Consider the following 18,653-nt stretch of genomic DNA (forward strand, 5'->3'; position numbering starts at 1 on the left):
TGGGCAACATCTACATTAAAACAGTTTTTTCTCACCCCACTGCATATTGCAGTTCATAGTACACAGATTTCACCCTTGAAACCTGGCCCAGTCTCCTCTGTTGGAGTCTTCAGTCTTCTGAGCGTCCTTGTTGCTTGCAGCCTAGGTGGGGGCAGGAGAAAGGCCAAGCATGGGGCCGCTGTGTTCTGTTTTATACCCTTAGCCCACGTGCTTGGACATGAGTCCAGGCATGTCTGGTGGGCACTGCGGAGTCACCAGGCAAGATTGAGCAATTCCCTTGGTGAGGCAAGATTGAGCAATTCCCTTGGTGAGGCCTTGTGCAGGTGAGTCATTGCATTGTAACTCCCTTGCCGGATGATGGTTGTTTGACACCCGCCCAGGCATTGGTTAGCTCTCTGGTTACTGTCTTTTGGGGAGCTAGTATCTAGGTGCTTCCCAAACACACAGTATATTTTAGTGACAGTCATACAACACAATTCTCATAACTTCATATGCATTAATGATATCTTTAAACGGAACAGGGGGTTTCAGCAGATCATAACCTTTCCTACGATACCTCACATGGGCTGCTTTATATGCAATATCACAGTTATATACAAATGATGACTATGGAGCTACAGGGCACTCCCCTGGGGTGTAGCATGTCCCATTTACAGAGGGTGAAAGTGTGGTTACTGTTGGGATATTTTAGGGTTAAGTGTAACAATAAGCTGCTAATGTGCTGACGACAAAGGCAATATTTTTGTCTAATACATAAGTTACAAATTCTTTAGTATTACTTTGTCTAATACATAAGTTGCAGATTTTTTTTAGTATTTCTTTGTCTAAAATATAAGTTGCCAGATTCTTCCCGTCTCTGTTGCTCATAAAGGATGCAGCTGCAGAAGAAATGCCCTTTGTGTAAAAGAAGGTAAAAGGAGTGTTATCTTCCCCTCCCTCCCTTTCCCAGCTACATAAACAAGCCCTGGCTTACGGCCCTTTTCCTCCCCATCCTCTGAGAACTGTTCACGGACCCTTCCTCCCTCCCCTGAGAACTGCTGATGAGGGAGATTTATGGCAACAAATTGTTGCAAAGAAATGTATCTTCAAAGTAAAAGTAACATATAATGTTATGAATAATGGATAGGGGTGGGTTTACTAACAATGGGTGTTTCTATTAATAAGGGGTTTTGGGGTGTTGTATTGGATGTAGGTGTGTAGGTACTAATCTAAACAAAAAGTGTGTGCTGTAATCAATCCGGTGCTTACTGGACAATTGGGTCCAGAGGAACAAGTATCGCAATAAAGAAGCCAGAACTCATATCCGCCTCTGGGTCAACCTGCTCGTTTTCTTCTAACAGTTACCATCATTCACCCACCACAAATGTCCTTTTTGTCCAACCAGGCAGCCAGATTGGAAGCCATAAGCAAGGAATGTCCTGTGAAGGCACCAAATGTTTCTCGCTTTTTCTCCTGACACTTTGGTGCTAAATGGTAAAGGACAATTGTTTCCCATCTAACCCTGGCATCCTTTGGGGCTGTAATCAATGCCACTGAAGCAGGGAGCGGTGTTCTAAAAACAGTTTGACCATAGCTCTCCATAGCTTCCTTCTCTGGGGTAAAAACCAACAGCTGGGTGCCTGTTATTTCTATCCGCCAAACCCCTCAACGTACACACTTCCCTGGAGTAGATTCCTTTAACAAAACACCCAAAATCTCAGCAGTGCTAGTCAGGAATAGCTTCTGCAAACACGACCAGTTTATTCCTTTAAACTGGTGGCACAGGTGTCAGTTAGGAACTAGACATAAGCCTAGGTCACAGTCTCTGTTGGCTACCTGAGATGGGGTTTCTAAGCAAAAATCGTTATTTATTTTCCTGCAGCTCTCTCAGCTTCAACACTGATTATATTTCACACACACTTGCAGTTCCTGCTGAGGGGCGACTTCAACAAAAACACACTTCTATTTCCTCCATATTGCCACAGTTAGGGACAGCATTTCCCAAACCACAGGCTTAGCTAGGAGATGACGTCAGGAGCAGCGTCCTGTGGAGCTGAGACATCCCAGAGTACAATCCAGCCTAATGAGTAGCTGTATTACCCCTGCCTGGAAATCCTGGGTGCCTTACAATGCCTTGCTGAAGTAGCTCCCATCTGGGCTGCTCACAAACAGCCTTTCAGCATGCAAGACACACCCTGAGTGTGTGTGTGTAACTGCAGCCTGCCAGCCACACTTGGGTTACACTCAGCCTTGGTTATACTTCAGGGCATAACCCTAACACATGCCCTTTCCCCCAGAAATGTAGATCCTGTGCTGCCCAGCCCTCTCCTGGACATTACAACATATCTGACGTCCAGTAAACCTTTAAGAGAATAATATGCCAGTTTATTTCAATGAGTTATTCGTAAGGCTAAGATTTTGTCATGGTTATTTTTAGGAAAAGTCACAGACAGGTCATGGGCAATAAATAAAAATTCACGGATGCCGTGACCTGTTTGTGACTTTTTCTGCTGCGGCTCCATGGTTTCCTCCACCACCGTGGTAGCTGAGAGCTGTGGGGATCCCCCTCCACCCACGGCAGCTGGAAGCTGCAAGGGGGGCGGCCTCTGCCCAGGGCGGCTGAGAGCTCAAGGTGACCGTATTTCCCCAAAAGAAAACGGGACACCCCCAGTCACTCACCCGAGGCATCCCCTTCCCCCCACACGAGACTGTCACCCATTGCTGGAACCCTGGGGAGGGCTCCCTCAGGAGTCTGTCACCTGTCGCTGGAACCTTTCAGGGCCCCCATCACTGCTATGGCTGGAACCCTGTCAGGGCCCCGCTGGTTGCCAGCTTCAGAATGCCGCAGCCCCTGGGGCTGAAGCAGAGAATGTCATGGAGATCTTTGGAAGTTACGGATTCTGTGACTTCCATGACTTCCGTGACATAAACATGGCCTTAGTTATTCAGAAACTTCCGTTTAAACGCACTGGCTTATATAAAACAGAAAACAAGTTTATTAACTACAAAGAGATTTTATGAGTACAGGTAATGAGGCATAAAAGTTAAAATGGTTACAAGAAAAATAAAGATAAATGCTCACTAACACAGACTTAAGAAATTTTTAGTTTCAAAGCAAAATTTTCTCACCTACATGCTTCAGCGGTCTCACTGACCAAACTCTTTAGGCCAGGACTCCTCCCCCAAAGCTCAACAGCTGTGTCATTTTGTCTTCTCAGTTGCAGAGAATGCAATGGACAGGGAGAGAGAGGGAGGTGTTTTGAGGGGTGTCTGCCCCCTCTTTTTATAGTCCCGTTCAAACTCCTTTGAGAAGCATTTCCAGCTGGGAGCAAGGCTACAGGTAGTCTGTGTGGACGAGAACTCCATGCTGTTTCTTTGCTAAGGCCTTGTCTACACTACAGTTTTGTCAGCAAAAGGCAGCTTTTGCCGACAAAACAGTGGAGGGTGCACACGCTACAATGCTACTTTTGCCGACAAAACAAAACCACTTAGATGAGAGACACAGAGCTTTTTGCTGCAAAGTTAAAGTGACAAAGCATCAGTATAGATGCTGCAATTCATTATGTCGCCATAACTGGCATCCCCCAGTATCCCAGAATGCCCGCTGTGACCACTCTGCTCACTGTTTTGAATTCGGCCGCCCTGCAGGCGTGTGCTCCTCCCCTTTCAAAGCTCTAGGAAGTTCTGATAGCTGAGCATGCTGCTCCGTTCCCGCAGCAAACAGCAAATCATTAACATGGAATCCTCCTGCTCTCCCCCGCACTAGGAACACAACGGCAGGTAGGCTGCTGCTGTGGGTGGGACTGCTCTGCTGTGCAGAGCCAGGGAGGGAGGAAAGGGCTGGTGTGTATGTATGTATGTGTGTGTGTGTGTGTGTGTGTGTGTGGTGGCCTAACTCAAGACTGGTTGCTTCTGGCTCCTGTGTGAACTTAAAGAGACAGAATGCCGACATACTCACTCTCCCTCAAGACACACACACACTACCTGTCCCACACTTCCCCCTCCCCCACACACATTTCCACTGAAAAACAGCTGGCAATCTAGTAGGATGCCCATGGAACAATGGGATTGAGAAACCTGCATCATGTGACACTGTACCTGCTCCATAAGGCATTGCAAGCCCTTCCCAAAGCGGCCTGTGTCCTGTTGCACAGTGCGCTCCTTTCTGTGTCAGTGCAAGACCTGCTAGTGTGGATGCGCTCTGCCAACACAAGCAGTATAGTGTGAACATACAACAGCAGTTTAATTAAAGCGGCATAATTTTGTTGACAAAAACTCTAGTGTAGACAAGGCCTAAAATGCAGATTTTTTTGCTCTTTCCTCCTTTCCTGCCACTTAGCAGGGAATGGTCCATCAGCCTTGTTTACACTTGGCTGAGGTGGCATTTGGTCTCTGAGGAATTGCTTTTGGCCATTCCTCAGATTTATCTGCCAAACATACTTTTAGCCATGATTTCAGCTTGTGTTTATTACATTACCTACAGTGCTGCTATGTGTACTTTTCCATACTATTGATCAGCAAATTATGAATTTTTAAATGGTACCTCACAAGACATGCCTTATACAAAAATTACTGTAGTAGTGTGCAGGGGTGAACAAGTCTGTCACAAGACCCTGCATCACAACTGCCTTGGGAAACACATATACAAGCTTTTTGCCTAGTTCCTAATCACTTACTGTGGAATTCTCTTCCCAGATCATCTGAGACAACATTGATCTAAACAACTGAACAGCACTGTGACTGTATCCAGTTACTTCTGTTAGTTGCATGATTTGGGGCATGCTCTTGTTCACCATTTCAGACTGGAGATTTAAAAACAGTTGGTGATATGTCCAATAACTCGGAGTATTCTCTTCTGTTGATTGAACTGCACTTGAAGTTTCTCCATGTCATCATGGAGGGGGGCAGGGAAAAAACAAAAATAAACTAAGAAATGACTACTTGCTAAAATAGTCATTTTCTCAAAGTCCCCAATAAATCAGAGCCACAGTTTGACAAATCAAACTAATATCCCATTTTGTGACCAAACGGCCCTCAAGAAAGAGGAAAAACCCACATCACGGAGAGATATAAGATACATCCAGTTTCATAGAACTAGAAATTCCAGAGCAGGTTAAATGTGTTGACTCAGAACCAAGACAAGAGATTCTCTCATTGCATTCTCCTCTGATCCACTCAAACCTGCTTCACTCATTAGTGTTGAGTTGTATTATTTACAAAACTTCTAGAATCATTGTAATGAAAAAAAACAGAAACAGAACAAAACAAAAACCCAGCTAACCTTCCCATCTGCAAACAATTCCATCTCCTTTGCTAATAGTTGGAAACTGGGATTTAAACTCCAAATGATGGCACTGTGTTTGAGATCCAGTAAAATTCCCTTTCCAGGTCTCTGCCAATTTCATCTCGGGCCCTAAATTACTAGGTTTTAAGATCAAAGAAAACAAAGTGTGATTCCCAAGCAGAGGACTGAGAACACTGAATCATATGACACATTGAGAGGTAGAGTTGTAAAATGTGTAGAAGATAAATTCTATATGGCTCAGACAAGGAAATACTGCTGAGCTAATTCTGAACATGGGAATCCTTCCAACTCACCACTTCAGGTGTCACAGAAGTTGAAAAAACATATTTTCCTATCCCTAATCCTGCTCCTTCTCTTTGTTATATTTAAAATAAGAAAAATGATACAAAACACAGTGATTCAGCACAACCCAGTGGATTGTGAGAACAACTGGGAATGAGACAATTTGTCCCTAGTGAGGGAACCTGGCGACTAACAATCACTTTGCAGTGGGAGGAAAAGTATGAATATGATGCTCCAAATTTGTTTAGACTAGAAGTGATGGAGGTTATGTCAGGTCTTGAGGAAATCTGCTAAATTTCCCTGGCCACTATACATGGGCTATTTCCTTTACTGTAAAACCACAACTATTCTTTCATCAGGATAGCTAACTCGAGCTATCTAACTCCATGGAATATCCTACTGCAGTCAAGGCCCAGGTAGATTTAACTTCCATGTACCTAGTTGAAGTGACTCTCAGTTCCCGCACCTGGGGCTGATGGACATTCCTGTTGGAGGGACACACATTTCCATGACATAGGACAAAGGAGTTGGTGAAAAAGAAAAAATTGTGGGATTCACCCAAGGAAGGGTGAGTGCAAAAGGGAAAAGCAGACAACTCAGCTGGGGGAGCTGAGAGACCACAATGACATTAATGCTGCCTTGAAGTTCATTATGTGGGAATTAGCAAAAGGAAAACAAAATCTTTTCTCAGCCCTAAACAAGATTTATGGTATTTATCTCCCTTACAGCTTTTCTGATAATAAATAAGGGCTGAACTCTGACAAAATTTCCCACATTCAGAGAATTCATAGGATCTCTCTTTTGTGGGTCCTTTGATATCCATTAAGGTGTGAGCCATGAGCAAAGGTTTTCCTGGACTCACAGCATTCCTAGGGGCACTCCCCTTGATGAGTTTTCTCATGTGTATTAAGGATTAAGCTCTGAGTGAAGGTTTTCCTGCACTCACATCATTCATAGGGTTTCTTTCTTGTGTGGATTCTCTGATGTGTAATAAGGGTTGAGCTCTGAGTGAAGGTTTTCCCACACTCACAGCACTCATAGGGTTTCTCTCCTGTATGGATTCTGTGGTGTATAATAAGGACTGAACTCCGAGTGAAGGTTTTCCCGCACTCAAGGCATTCATAGGGTTTCTCCCCCGTATGGATTCTCTGATGTGTAATAAGGTGGGAGATCTGAGTGAAGGTTTTCCCGCATTCAGTGCATTTATACGGTTTCTCTTCTGTATGGATTCTCTGATGCGAACTAAGGTTTGAGCTCCAAGCGAAGGTTTTCCCGCACTCCCAGCATTCGTAGGGTTTCTCCCCTGTGTGGTTTTTCTGATGTTTAATAAGATTTGAGATCACAATGAAGGCTTTCCCGCACTCCCAGCATTCATAGGGTTTTTCCCCCGTATGGATTCTCTGATGGCTAATAAGAGATGCCCTTTGAGTGAAGGTTTTCTTGCATTCACAGCATTCATAGGGTTTCTCCCCTGTGTGGATCCTCTTATGTGTAATAAGGTTTGAGCGCTGAGTGAAGGTTTTCCCGCACTCACAGCATTCATAGGGTTTCTCCCTTGTATGGATTCTCTGATGTGCAATGAGAGTTGAGCTAAGAGTGAAGGTTTTCCCGCATTCACAGCATTTGTAGGGTTTCTCCCCTGTGTGGATTCTCTGATGTGCAATGAGGTTTGAGCTCCGCGTGAAGGTTTTCCCGCACTCACAGCATTCATAGGGTTTCTCCCCTGTGTGGACTTTGTGATGTTTAATAAGGGTTGAGCTCTGAGCGAAGGTTTTCCCGCACTCACAGCATTCATAGGGTTGTTCTCGAGTATGGATTCTCTGATGGCTGATAAGGCGTGAGTGCCTACTGAACTTTTCCCCACACTCAGCACATGTGTTATTTCTCTCTCCCATGGGGATGCTCTGCTGGTCTGTGGTTTCCTTGAGGCCTTTGTGAGTTCCCTGATAATTAACAGATTTACCAAATTTCTGCACTGGCTGGTTTCCCTGCCACTTCTCTGGAATGTGCTGACTCTCACAGGCTTTTCCCTGCTCACAACTCCTGGTCACACTCCCTTTGCATCTTTGCCATAACGCCCCAGGTGGTTCCACTTGCTCACCCTCTTCCTGCTGAGGACTCTGCTTCATGGTCTCACTCACCATCCCAACACCTGCTGGGACAGAGAAAGAAAAGCCTCAGAAACAGGAATGGAATAGACTTTATAGACTCATAGACTTTAAGGTCAGAAGGGACGGAGAACAAACCAAAAGAGCAGCTGCAGATGGAAAAAAAAATCCCCAAAGAGGAGAGAAGAGGGGATCAATTTTGCATCCAGTTTGCATCCAAACACTCAGGGAGAAGTGAGTTCAGGGAAGGAACTACTGCCAGGAGTTAGTCAGGATGGGTAGGAAACCATGAGCAATATCTGCCCTGAGAATATGACCCCTGATGAGGACAATCCTGAACTCGGAGAGCTCACAAGGTCTTTGTTGGGAATCCCAGCTGTTTCCTTCAGGTACTGACAGTTTCTGAGTTGGTTTAATGATTGCTCACCTGTGCAGATGCCTCTCAGGATCTCTCTTTCCTCTGAGCCCTGGAGATCTGAGGCCCACGACTCTTCCCCTCGTTCCAGTTGGGAGATGACATCAGGTTTGGAAACTGGAAATCCTGCCCAGGGGAAAGATCATAAGTGAGATCAGGTGAATTCATAGGACATTTGTCACCCACACAGGAAGTTCTGTTATTTTAATTCCAGATCATATTAAATGAGTAAAATCCTGGGGCCAGATCCCCAGGTGCTCAAAAGTGCAGGACACTCTTCTTATGAGGAATTTAACTGTGCCCATGTCTACTGGGAAGACACACAGCCAGACACCCATGATCAAAGGGGCTCCTAAAACCCAGAGCAGGTACCTCCATATCCCAGAAAGGGAAGACTCCAGCCAGAGGGGAAGTCCCCTTGGAACACTGGCCTGCATAGAAAGCTGCAAGCAGGGACTTTCTTTCTAGACCAAAAGATTACAGTGGGGGATGTTGAAATGCCCATAGTGATCCTGGGAGATCCAGCGTACCCCTTACTCCCATGGCTCATGAAGCCTTACACAGGAAACCTGGACAGCAGCAAGGACTGCTTCAACAATAGGCTTAATAGGTGCGGAATGACCGTGGAATGTGCCTTTGGCAGATTAAAAGCACACTGACAATGCCTTCATGGCAGGTAGGAGCTAAGCAAGGAAAACATTCCCATGGTCTTAGCTTAAGTTCCCCGTAAGTTGTGTGGCCGTGCAGCAGCCTATTTAGCACCGCACAGGTGCTTGGGGAACCCACCTGGGGACCTGTCATGGTTGCGGCAGGGGTGCCCCTTTCCCGGCCCCCAACCTGCCACGAGAGGGGCATCCCTCCCCTGGCCCCAACTCACCCTGATGAACAGCCCCAGTCTTTTTCATCTCTCCTCATATGGAAATTGTTCCATACCCCTAATTTTTTTTGGCCTCTGCACCTTTTCCAATTCTAACTATCTCTTCTGAGATGGGGTGACCAAAACTACAGACAGTATTTAAGGTGTAGCATACCAGGGATTTATATAGTGGCATGATGATATTTTTTGTTTTATTACCTATTGCTTCTCTAATGGTTCCTAACATTTCGTTAGCTTTTTTGACTGCTACTGCACACTGACTGGATGTTTTCACAGAACTATCCACAATGACTCCAAAAGGACTTTCTTGAGTGGTAACAGCTAATTTAGACCCCATCATTTTGTATCTATAGTTAGGATTATGTTTTCTAATGTGCATTACTTTGGATTTATCAACACTGAATTTCATCTGCTCTTTTGTTGCCCAGTCATCTAATTTTGTGAGAACCTTTTGTAACTCTTCTCAATCTGCTTTGGACTCAATGATCTTCAGTAATTTTGCATCATGTGCAAACTTTGCCACCTCCCTATTTCCAGTTCAGCTGTGAATATGCTGAACAGTACAGATGCCGGGGGACCTGATCATTCACCTCTCTACTGTGAAAATTGACCTTTTATTCCTACCCTTTGTTTCCTGTCTTTTAACCAGTTACTGATCCACAAGAGGGGCTTCCCTCTTAAGTAAGCTGTCATGGGATAAGAGCCTTTGGTGAAGGAACTTGTCAAAGTACTGTAGAACCTCAGTTACAGACACCTCAGGAATGGAGATTGTCCATAACTCTGAAATGTTCTGTAACTCTGAAGAGGAGGTTATGGCAAACTGTTTGGCCCATGGGCCACATCTAGGTATGGAAATTGTATGGCGGGCCATGAATGCTGAAGAAATTGGGGGTTGGGTTGCAGGAGGGGGTGAGGGCTCTGGCTGGGAGTGCGGGCTCTGGGATGGGGCCAGAAATGGGGAGATCAGGGCAGAGGGTTGGGGTGTGGGGGGGAGGGCTCTGGCTGGGGATACGAATTCTGCGGTGAGGCTGGGGATGAGGGATTGGGGGTGCTCCAGGCTGGGACTGAGGGGTTTGGAGGGCAGGAGGGGGATCAGGGCTGGGGCAGGGGGTGGGGACATGGGAGGGGGTCAGGGGTGCAGGCTCCAGCTGGTGCTTACCTCAAGCAGTTCCCAGAAGCAGCGGCATGTCCACCTCTCCGGCTCCTATGCGGAGGTGCGGCTAGGCACCTCTGCACGCTGCCAGGTCCACAGGCACCACCTCCGCAGCTCCCTTTGACTGCAGTTCCTAGCCAATGGGGGGTGGCACTTGGGGCAGGGGCAGCATGCGGAACCCCTTGGCTGCCCCTACTGGTTGGAGCTGGAGGGAGGACATGCCACTACTTCCAGGAGCCGTGCGGAGCCACAGCACATGTGGAGCGGGGAAAGCCCCCGACCCCACTCCCTGGCTGGAGTGAAACAAACCCCGGACCCTGCTGCTTGGTGGGAGCTCAAGGGCCAAATTAAAACATCTAAAGGGCCAGATGTGGCCTCCGGATGTAGTTTGCCCACCCCTGGGTGATGGACCTCAGCCACACAGGGGATTGGGGCTGCAGCTGCGGAGGGGCGGGGCCTTCTGACCCTCAAGGCACCAGAGCTCTGGGCTTCTGCCCCATGGAAGCAACAGGGCTCGGTGTTTTAGAGCTGGTGGGAGCGCTGAGGCTTGCAGCTCTTTATAAATATATCAGAGGGATAAATATTAGGCAGGGAGAGGAATTATTTAAGCTCAGTACCAATGTGGACACAAAAACAAATGGATATAAACTGGACACTAGGAAGTTTAGACTTGAAATTAGACAAAGGTTTCTAACCATTAGAGGAGTGAAGGTCTAGAACAGCCTTCCAAGGGGAGTAGTGGGGACAAAAGACATATCTGGCTTTAAGACTAAGCTTGATAAGTTTATGGAGGGGATGGTATGATGGGATAGCCTAATTCTGGCAATTAATTTGGCAATTGATCTTTGATTATCAGCAGGTAAGTATGCCCAGTGGTCTGGGATGGGATATTAGATGGGATGGGATCTGAGTTACTACAGAGAATTCTTTCCTGGGTGCTGGCTGGTGAGTCTTGCCCACATGCTCAGGGTTTAATTGATCACCATATTTGGGGTCGGGAAGGAATTTTCCTCCAGGGCAGATTGGCAGAGGCCCTGGAGGTTTTTCGCCTTCCTCTGCAGCGTGGGGCACGGGTCACTTGCTGGAGGATTCTCTGCAGCCTGAGGTCTTCAAACCACAATTTGAGGACTTCAATAACTCAGACATAGGTTAGGAGTTTGTTATTGAAGTGGATGGGTGAGATTCTGTGGCCTGCATTGTGCAGGAGGTCAGACTAGATAATCATAATGGTCCATTCTGACCTTAAAGTCTATGTGTCTATGAGCTCCACTCCCAGCTTCAGCGGGGGGAGGGGGTGCTGCGGCTCAGGGCTTTAGCTACGGGGGGAGTGTTGGGGCTGAAACCGACAATCCCCTCGAATCGAAAGCCCCAAGGCTCAGAGCCCCGCACAGGGCTGAAGCTGGGAGCAGAGCCACAAGCCTGAACCCCTAAGCCCCAACACTCCCTCCTGGTCTAAAGCCCTGACCCCGGGTGCTCCTGAGGGGCAGAAGCCCTGAGTCCTCTCCGGGACCCTGCTACCTCTCTCGCTCTCCCTCCTCCCACTGCCACCCCAACCCCTGTGGGGTTTGTCTGCACTGCTGCCTGATTGAGGACTTCCGTTGTTCATATCTTTGAGGTTCTACTGTATCCGCTGGATCACTCTTGTCCACATGTATGTTGACTCCCGCAGAGAATTCTAATAGATGAGGCATCATTTCTCTTTACAAAAGCCAAATGGTCTCTTCCCCAACAAATTGTGTTTGTGTCTGACAATTCTGTTCTTTACTATAGTTTTCAGCCAATTTGCCTGGTACTGAAGTTAGCCTTCCCAGCCTCAAACTGCCAGGATCCCCTTGGGACCCTTTTTAAAAAATTGGTATTACATTAGCTACCCCCAGTCTGGTACAGAGGCCGACTGTAAGTGGTAGGTTACATATCACAGTCAGTAGTTCTGCACTTTTCATGTATGAGTTCCGTCAGTACTATTGGGTGAATATCATCTAGTCCTGGTGACCATTTCAACCTGAATAAATCCATTTGTTCTAAAACCTCCTTTATCGACACCTCAGTCTGGGACAGTTCCTCAGATTTGCCAGCTAAAAAGAATGGGTCAGGTTTAGGAAACTCCCTCATATCCTCTGCAGTGAAGACTGATGCAAAGGATTCGTTTAGCGTCTCTGCAATGGCTTTGGCTTCCTTGTGTGCTTGCTTAGCATGTCAATGACTGAGCAGCCCCACTGATTGTCAGGTTTCCTGCTTATGATGTACTTCAGAAAAAAAAAATTGGTGTTAATTTTAGACTTTTTGTAGTTGCTCCTCAAATTACTTTTTTTGGCCTGCCTAATTATACTTTCACACTTGATTTGCCAGAATGTATGCTCCTTTTATTTTTCTCAGTAGGGTTTGACGTCCAATGTTTAAAGGATGCCTTTTTTTTAACCTCTAACTGCCTTATTTAGGCCTGGGCTACACTAGCAGGGGGGTTCAAACTAAGATACTTCGACTTCAGCTATGAAAATAGCGTAGCTGAAGTTGTGTATCTTAATTCAACTTACTTGGCCGTCCTCACAGCAGCGAGTCAACTGCTGCGGCTCCCCCGTCGACTACACTTACTCCTCCTGCCAAGGTGGAGTACGGGCATCGATTCGGGGATCGATTTATCGCGTTCAGACGATCCCTGATAAATCGATCCCCGATACATCGAACACTATGCGCCAATCCGGCAGGTAGTATAGACGTACCCTTACTCTTTAGCCATGGTGGTATTTTCTTAGTCCTCTTACTTTTCTTTTTATCCCCATCTGGGGGTACATATTTATTTTGAGCCTCCATTATGGTATTTTAAAAATGTTGCTACGTAACTAACTTTCTCACTTTTTGTGCAGTTTCTCTTTCTGAAGTTAAATGCTATTGTGGTGGAGTTGTTGGCACTTTCTCCCCTTGCAATGATGTTACATTTAATTACATTATGGTCTCTATTACCAAGTGGTTCACTTCTTGGACCCGATCCTGTCTGTCACTTAGGACTAAATCAAGAATTCCCTCCCCCCTTGTGGGTTCCAGGACTAGGTGCTCAAATAAGCAGCCATTAATGGTTTCTAAAAACTTAACCTCTGCATCCATCCTGAGCTGACATCTACACAGTAAATATGGGGATAGCTGAAAATTATTATTACTGAGTTTTCTATTTTAACAGCCTCTCTAATATTCCTGAGCATTTCATAGTCACCATCACCATCCTGATCAGGTGATCAAATAGCATATTCTTACTGCTATACTCTCTTTATTCAAGCATGGAATTTCTATCAGTAGAGATTCTATGGCATAATTTGATTCACTTAAAATGTTTTCTATATTTGACTCCGTTTCTTTCACAGAGTTACTCCTGGGGGAATTCTGTCATTGTGCGTATCCAGAATTCATGTCCCCTGCAGATTTCTTTGCTTCCCAGCAGAAAAACGACTTCTGACAGGGAAGCTGCAAGAGTGGTCACACACTCCTCACAGCAATGCAGGCAGGTTGGTTCGGGTGCCCAGAGCAGCCTGTAGAGACATAAATCACCACCGGGGGCGGGGAGGGGAGGAGCTGAGCAGTCATGCATGTGAGAAAGACACTCTGTCCCTCTTGCTTGCCATTGTGGCATGCTCGGCGTAGAGGAGCAGGGCTTTAGGGTATTTCTGAGGAGTTAAGTATGGGGCAGGCTCTGTCCCCTCAGGTGGAGCAGAATGTAGCAGCCTGCCTGCTTTGTGAATTGTTCCTATTGTCTTTGTGAATTCCCCTAGGAGTATAAAATAGGTATAAAAGTTTTAAGGTGCCTTTACAGTGCCAGAGTGGTGTAAAGGACAGTATGGCCTTATAAATCCTTCTGGTGCTTTAGTGATTAGAACGGGGCTAAATTTTTGGACTGAACAAATGTGCTGTATGAACTGTTTGCCACTGATGTTTCTGGAGATGGTCAGTAGCCAATATAAATTGTGAGGCTGATTCCCCAGCCCTCATTTGCTCTTCAGTTGCCAATGATGTAACACTGAGCATATTAGCCAACAAATGTATGCAGCCATAACTAGAAATAGAGTCAAATCTAGCTACATTACTATTTCCTCCAATGCTCCCCACTCCCACTCTTAATCCATTTTAGTGTAGTTTAAATTACCTAAATAACTGAAACCAGCGTGATTATATTGCGTTATTTTGACAAATAAAATATGCAAAATTTTGCGATGTGCACAGAATTTTAATTTTTTGGGCACAGAATTACCCCAAGAGTAATATAGTGCCTCTCTGCCACCAGCACAACCTACCCTGTCATTCCTATATAGTTTGTTTCTTGGTATTACCATGTCACATTTATTATAATTTCACCAAGTTTCTGTGACGCCTATCCTATCAATATCCTCATTTAGGATTAATTTGAAGAGCAACAAGCAAAAGTCACAAACTAACACGAATTGTTTTGTTTTAAAGTACATCAGAAGCAGGAACCCTGACAATCAGTGGGGCCACCAGGTGATAGTGGTGCTAAACAAGCACTCAGGTTCACCCATTTTAGGGAATAGTTGGAGCAGCTTGGCAGAGCTGTGATTCTGATACGAAGAGAGGTGCATGTGAAACTTGAAGGAACAAGTACTCCTCATTGAATTGAGGAATGTTGTAGGTAGGTCAACAAAGGTGCACAAGGGTATGTTCTTGTCACGACAACTGTCAGCAGTCTGGTGGCATACATGCAAGTGATCTCCATGAAACAGGGGTCCCCAACGCGGTGCCCACGGGCACCATGGCGCCCGCTGGGGCATCCATGTGCGCCCGCCTACCGGCCGCCGGACAAGCAGCCACCAAAATGCCACCAAGAAGCAGCAACGTCAAGAAGCACGACCGCCGAAATCCCGCTGAATTTCGGTGGCATTTCGGCGGTGATGCCTCTTGATGACGCTCCTTCACGGCGCCATTTCGGTGGTGACACCTCTTGATGTTGCCACATCATGGCGGCATTTTGGCGGCTGCTTGTCCGGCGGCCACGGTCCTTGGCGGCTAGTTGTCCAGCGCCCGCCCCACAGAAAAGGTTGGGGACCACTGCCATGAGGGGTAAGTGACTCAGAAGGAATCCTCAGTGCAACAAAGGGTGGTAACACTGTGAAAGTCTGAGGTGGATCGTGTGCAGTAGGCTGAGTGTTGGAGTGCAGGCTAGGGGTATGCAGCTTTTGTTTTCTACACTGGACCAAACTACAAGTTTTGCCTTAGCAAAGAAAAAGTGTTGGACTTTATGCTATACTGCTGCTGTGCTCTGTTCCCAGAGTACTCTGTAGTGAGGAGGATAAAGTGCTAGTATGTGTCATTGGCCTGTCAAGACGTAGCTGAAACAGGGCAGTTGAGGTTGCACTGTGGGATGCTGTAAACCTTAATTCCTCCTTTTCCCCTTCTAATAACCAAGGGGATGGGAATCCTTACCCAGCGAGGTCACATTCTCATAGTTCTCCTGCATGACATCTCTGTAGAGGGCTCTCTGAGCAGGGTCCAGCAGAGCCCATTCTTCCTTGGTGAAATACACAGCCACCTCCTCGAAGGTCACTGGTCCCTAAAAGAGCAAGAACCTGCTACTCAGTACCTGCTGCCTAGTGACATTAATATTGACAGGCGAGAGGGTCCAATCCCATGAAAGCTCTGGAAGGCAGGAAGTGAGCATACGCTCACTCCATCAGAGCAGCCAGGAAGCATCAGGGTGAGGGGAGGAAAAGAGAACCCTTCTAGCAGAGAGAAGAGGCAGTGGTCTCCTCATTCTCACTGCTCACCTAACTAGCCAGAAGCTGATACAGGAGATGGAGCCCCCAGCAGGGCCCAGGGACAATTTCCTGGTGGGAATCCCAACACCCTCCCCATTACCAGCAGCTGGAGGGGAGGGGGTTGAGGTGTCTTCACTGGGGCAGAGCGGGGGTGGGGGTGCCCCTTCATATCTCACAGCAGCATCTGGCTCGTAGGTTCAGGCTACAGCACATGGAGGCTGGTACGTTTTCCCAGCCCAGTTCACGGGGTTTGTTTCCTGTTTGACAAATTAGGGAATTTCCACCCACAAACCCCAGGGCTCTGCTGCTCATATCTAGGCCTCACAGTAAACAAATTGCAGCAAGTTTGTCACACTGTGTCCCCTCCACCCTGTGTATTTCCCTGACCCCGCCCACCTCCAGATCAACCCCCCAGAAGTGCCCACTTCCTATGTATTTATTGCCCTTCTCCCTCCAACAGGAACCCACCAGCCTCTGATAATCCCTACCTCAACTGGCTCCACTGCAGCCATTTCCCTTCCCTGGAAGGATGGAATGATCTGGAGCAAAACAGGGATGTTACGCTGCAGCCTGTTACAGCAAAAAGGGTGATAGGAGACATGTCAGAACAGGAAATAATTTCACATCACAATTCCCCCCAGGCTCTTTCCCTGCACACTGATGTCCTAGACCCAGGCAAATAACAGAAAAATTCAAAAGACAGTTAGTAATGGGGGGGGGGGGGGCAGGGAAGCATGTGTTAGAAAAATAATTCAACCATACACAAAGTATCCAATAAGTTCTTGCAATGTACTGAGGACAACTGTTTCTTTCAGAAGATGGAAGCAGTAAGTGGAAGATGGCCATTTAACACCTGATTCTGACTAACAAGAAGGAATTAGTTAGAAAACAGAAGGTGGAAAGCAATATGGGCAAAAGTGATCATGACATGATAAATTTCATGGTTCTAGGAGTAACAAAAATTCTAGGAGTAGCAAAATAAAGACAGACTTCAAAAAGACAGACTTCAACACACTTGGAAAATGGTAGGTAGGGTCCCATGGGAATAAAATCTGGGGTGAAAATTAGAGTCTAGGACAGCTGGCAGTTTCTCTGAGACAATATTAAAGGAGCAATGGCAAATTATCACAATGTGAAGGAAAGACAGAGCCATATTGCCTGCTTACTTTTCTTTCTATCAGGAGCTCTTTAATGACCAGAAAATAAAAAGGAATCCTAAACAAGCGAAATCACAGATAAATCGCTATGGATGAGTACAAAAGAATAGCACAAGCATGTGGGGACAAAATCAGAAAGATTAAGTCACAAAGTGAGTTACGCCAAGCAAGTGACATTAGACAATAAGATAAGGGTTCTATAAATATTAGGGCTGTCAAGAGATTAAAAAAATTAATCGCAATAAAAAAATTCCACTCAACGCACAGCTGCTGCCAAAAAAAGCTAACACATTAGGATTCATAAGGAACAGGATAGAGAATAACACCAAACATTTGTATATAAATCAAGGGGACAACCTCCAGTATACTGGGGCCACCATGGCTACTACAGCAATGCACATAGGAGATTTTATATTAATTTCCAAGAATTGTGGAGGAAATGGGCAAAAAAGAAATATTTGATAATATGCTAGAAAACCATGAAGATCTAAAGGGATTTTATATCGATATTAAATATGTGAGAACATTGGGACAATTTGACAGAACTGTATACAGAAGTTCAATAAACCAGGGGTTCTCAAACTGGGGGTCAGGACCCTTCAGGGGGTTGCGAGGTTATTACATGGGGGGGGTCCACAAGCTGCCAGCCTCCCCCCCCAACGCTTCGCCTGCAGCATTTATACTGGTGTTAAATACACAAAAAAGTGTTTTTAATTTATAAGTGGGGTCAAACTCCGAGGTTTGCTGTATGAAAGGGGTCACCAGTAAAAGAAGTTTGAGAGACACTGCAATAAACAGACAGTATATTTTTCCACCACCGCCAGCAGGGAGCCCTTTGGGGAGTTGCTTCAAACTCAAGAGGGTACCTGAGGGTGACAGGAGCAGGAAAGCTTCCTGGCAATGGAGGGGGGGGCACAACAAGGGTGTGCAGGTGACTGGCAGCTGGGGGGAGCAGGCAGTATCTGGGGCTGCCCGACCTGGAGCTTCCACGTCTTCTAAGCTTCTTTTTTGTGTGTAAGATCAGCAAGGATTTCCCTGTTAAAGCTGCCCACCTCTGAGGAGATTTTAAATTGACATTGCAAAAATTAAAAAGAAAACGGGGTAAAACCTGAGGCGGAGACTAGAGACAGGGTCAGTGATTAGAAAGGGGAGACACCTGCCTGGATTTACACCCGCCAGAGACAAGCAGGGGCAACTGTAGCCCTGTTGGAGGGACACGTGGCCAAATCAAAGGGGGGGGTCATTAGCCCCCCCCCCCCCGTCACCAGCCCGGCCGCCCCAGGGGCTCCAGAGATGGTCCAACCCCCCCATCTCCAGCACGTCCCGCCTGACCCCCCGCAGGGGGACCGCCCGGGCCCCGCCCCCAGAGCCTGCCCGAGCCGGCAGTCCGGGCGCGTCCCCAGGGGCTGCGAGACCTGCAGCGCGCGGCCCCTTTGTGCAGCGCGCGGCCCCCAGCTCGCGCCGGCACCTGGTGCCTGCGGCTCCGGGCGGGGGCGGCAGAGAACGTCCCCCTCGGGCCCCTCGTTGGCTCCGTCAGCACCGGGCGCGCGCCAGGCAGGGAGACGAACGTTCCGTAGCTGACTCCGGGCCCCTACAGCAACGCGCGCGCGCACCCGGCCGG

At 47.0% G+C, this 18,653-nt stretch overlaps 1 protein-coding gene and 1 long non-coding RNA gene across 2 annotated transcripts; both read right to left on the minus strand.

Annotated features, from left to right (window-relative positions):
• Positions 1-3,010: 3,010 nt before the first annotated feature.
• LOC120388102 (zinc finger protein 501-like) lies at positions 3,011-15,598 on the minus strand. Its single transcript, XM_039509691.1, has 3 exons — positions 15,544-15,598; positions 8,102-8,215; positions 3,011-7,718 (listed from the first exon to the last, which is right to left on the minus strand). Exons 1-3 carry the CDS (start codon positions 15,575-15,577, stop codon positions 6,514-6,516), a joined length of 1,353 nt encoding a protein of 450 aa, XP_039365625.1. The 5' UTR covers positions 15,578-15,598; the 3' UTR covers positions 3,011-6,513.
• Positions 15,599-15,630: 32 nt separating this feature from the next.
• LOC120388141 lies at positions 15,631-18,653 on the minus strand. The gene is made up of 3 exons (XR_005590505.1): positions 18,501-18,653; positions 16,364-16,445; positions 15,631-15,670 (listed from the first exon to the last, which is right to left on the minus strand). It is a non-coding gene; the product is annotated as an uncharacterized LOC120388141 (long non-coding RNA).

This window comes from Mauremys reevesii, linkage group 22 (genome assembly GCF_016161935.1).
Source record: "Mauremys reevesii isolate NIE-2019 linkage group 22, ASM1616193v1, whole genome shotgun sequence".
Taxonomy (NCBI): Eukaryota; Metazoa; Chordata; order Testudines; family Geoemydidae; genus Mauremys; species Mauremys reevesii.

Bases quoted from the DNA above. Each gene is read 5' to 3' on its own strand.
- LOC120388102 (XM_039509691.1), bottom strand. From the start codon at position 15,577: ATGCAGGAGAACTATGAGAATGTGACCTCGCTGG. The intron at 8,216-15,543 runs GTAAGGATTCCC...TCCCCTGGGCAG, and splicing joins TGAGAATGTGACCTCGCTGG to GATTTCCAGTTTCCAAACCT. The intron at 7,719-8,101 runs GTGAGCAATCAT...CTGTCCCAGCAG, and splicing joins CCTGAGAGGCATCTGCACAG to GTGTTGGGATGGTGAGTGAG.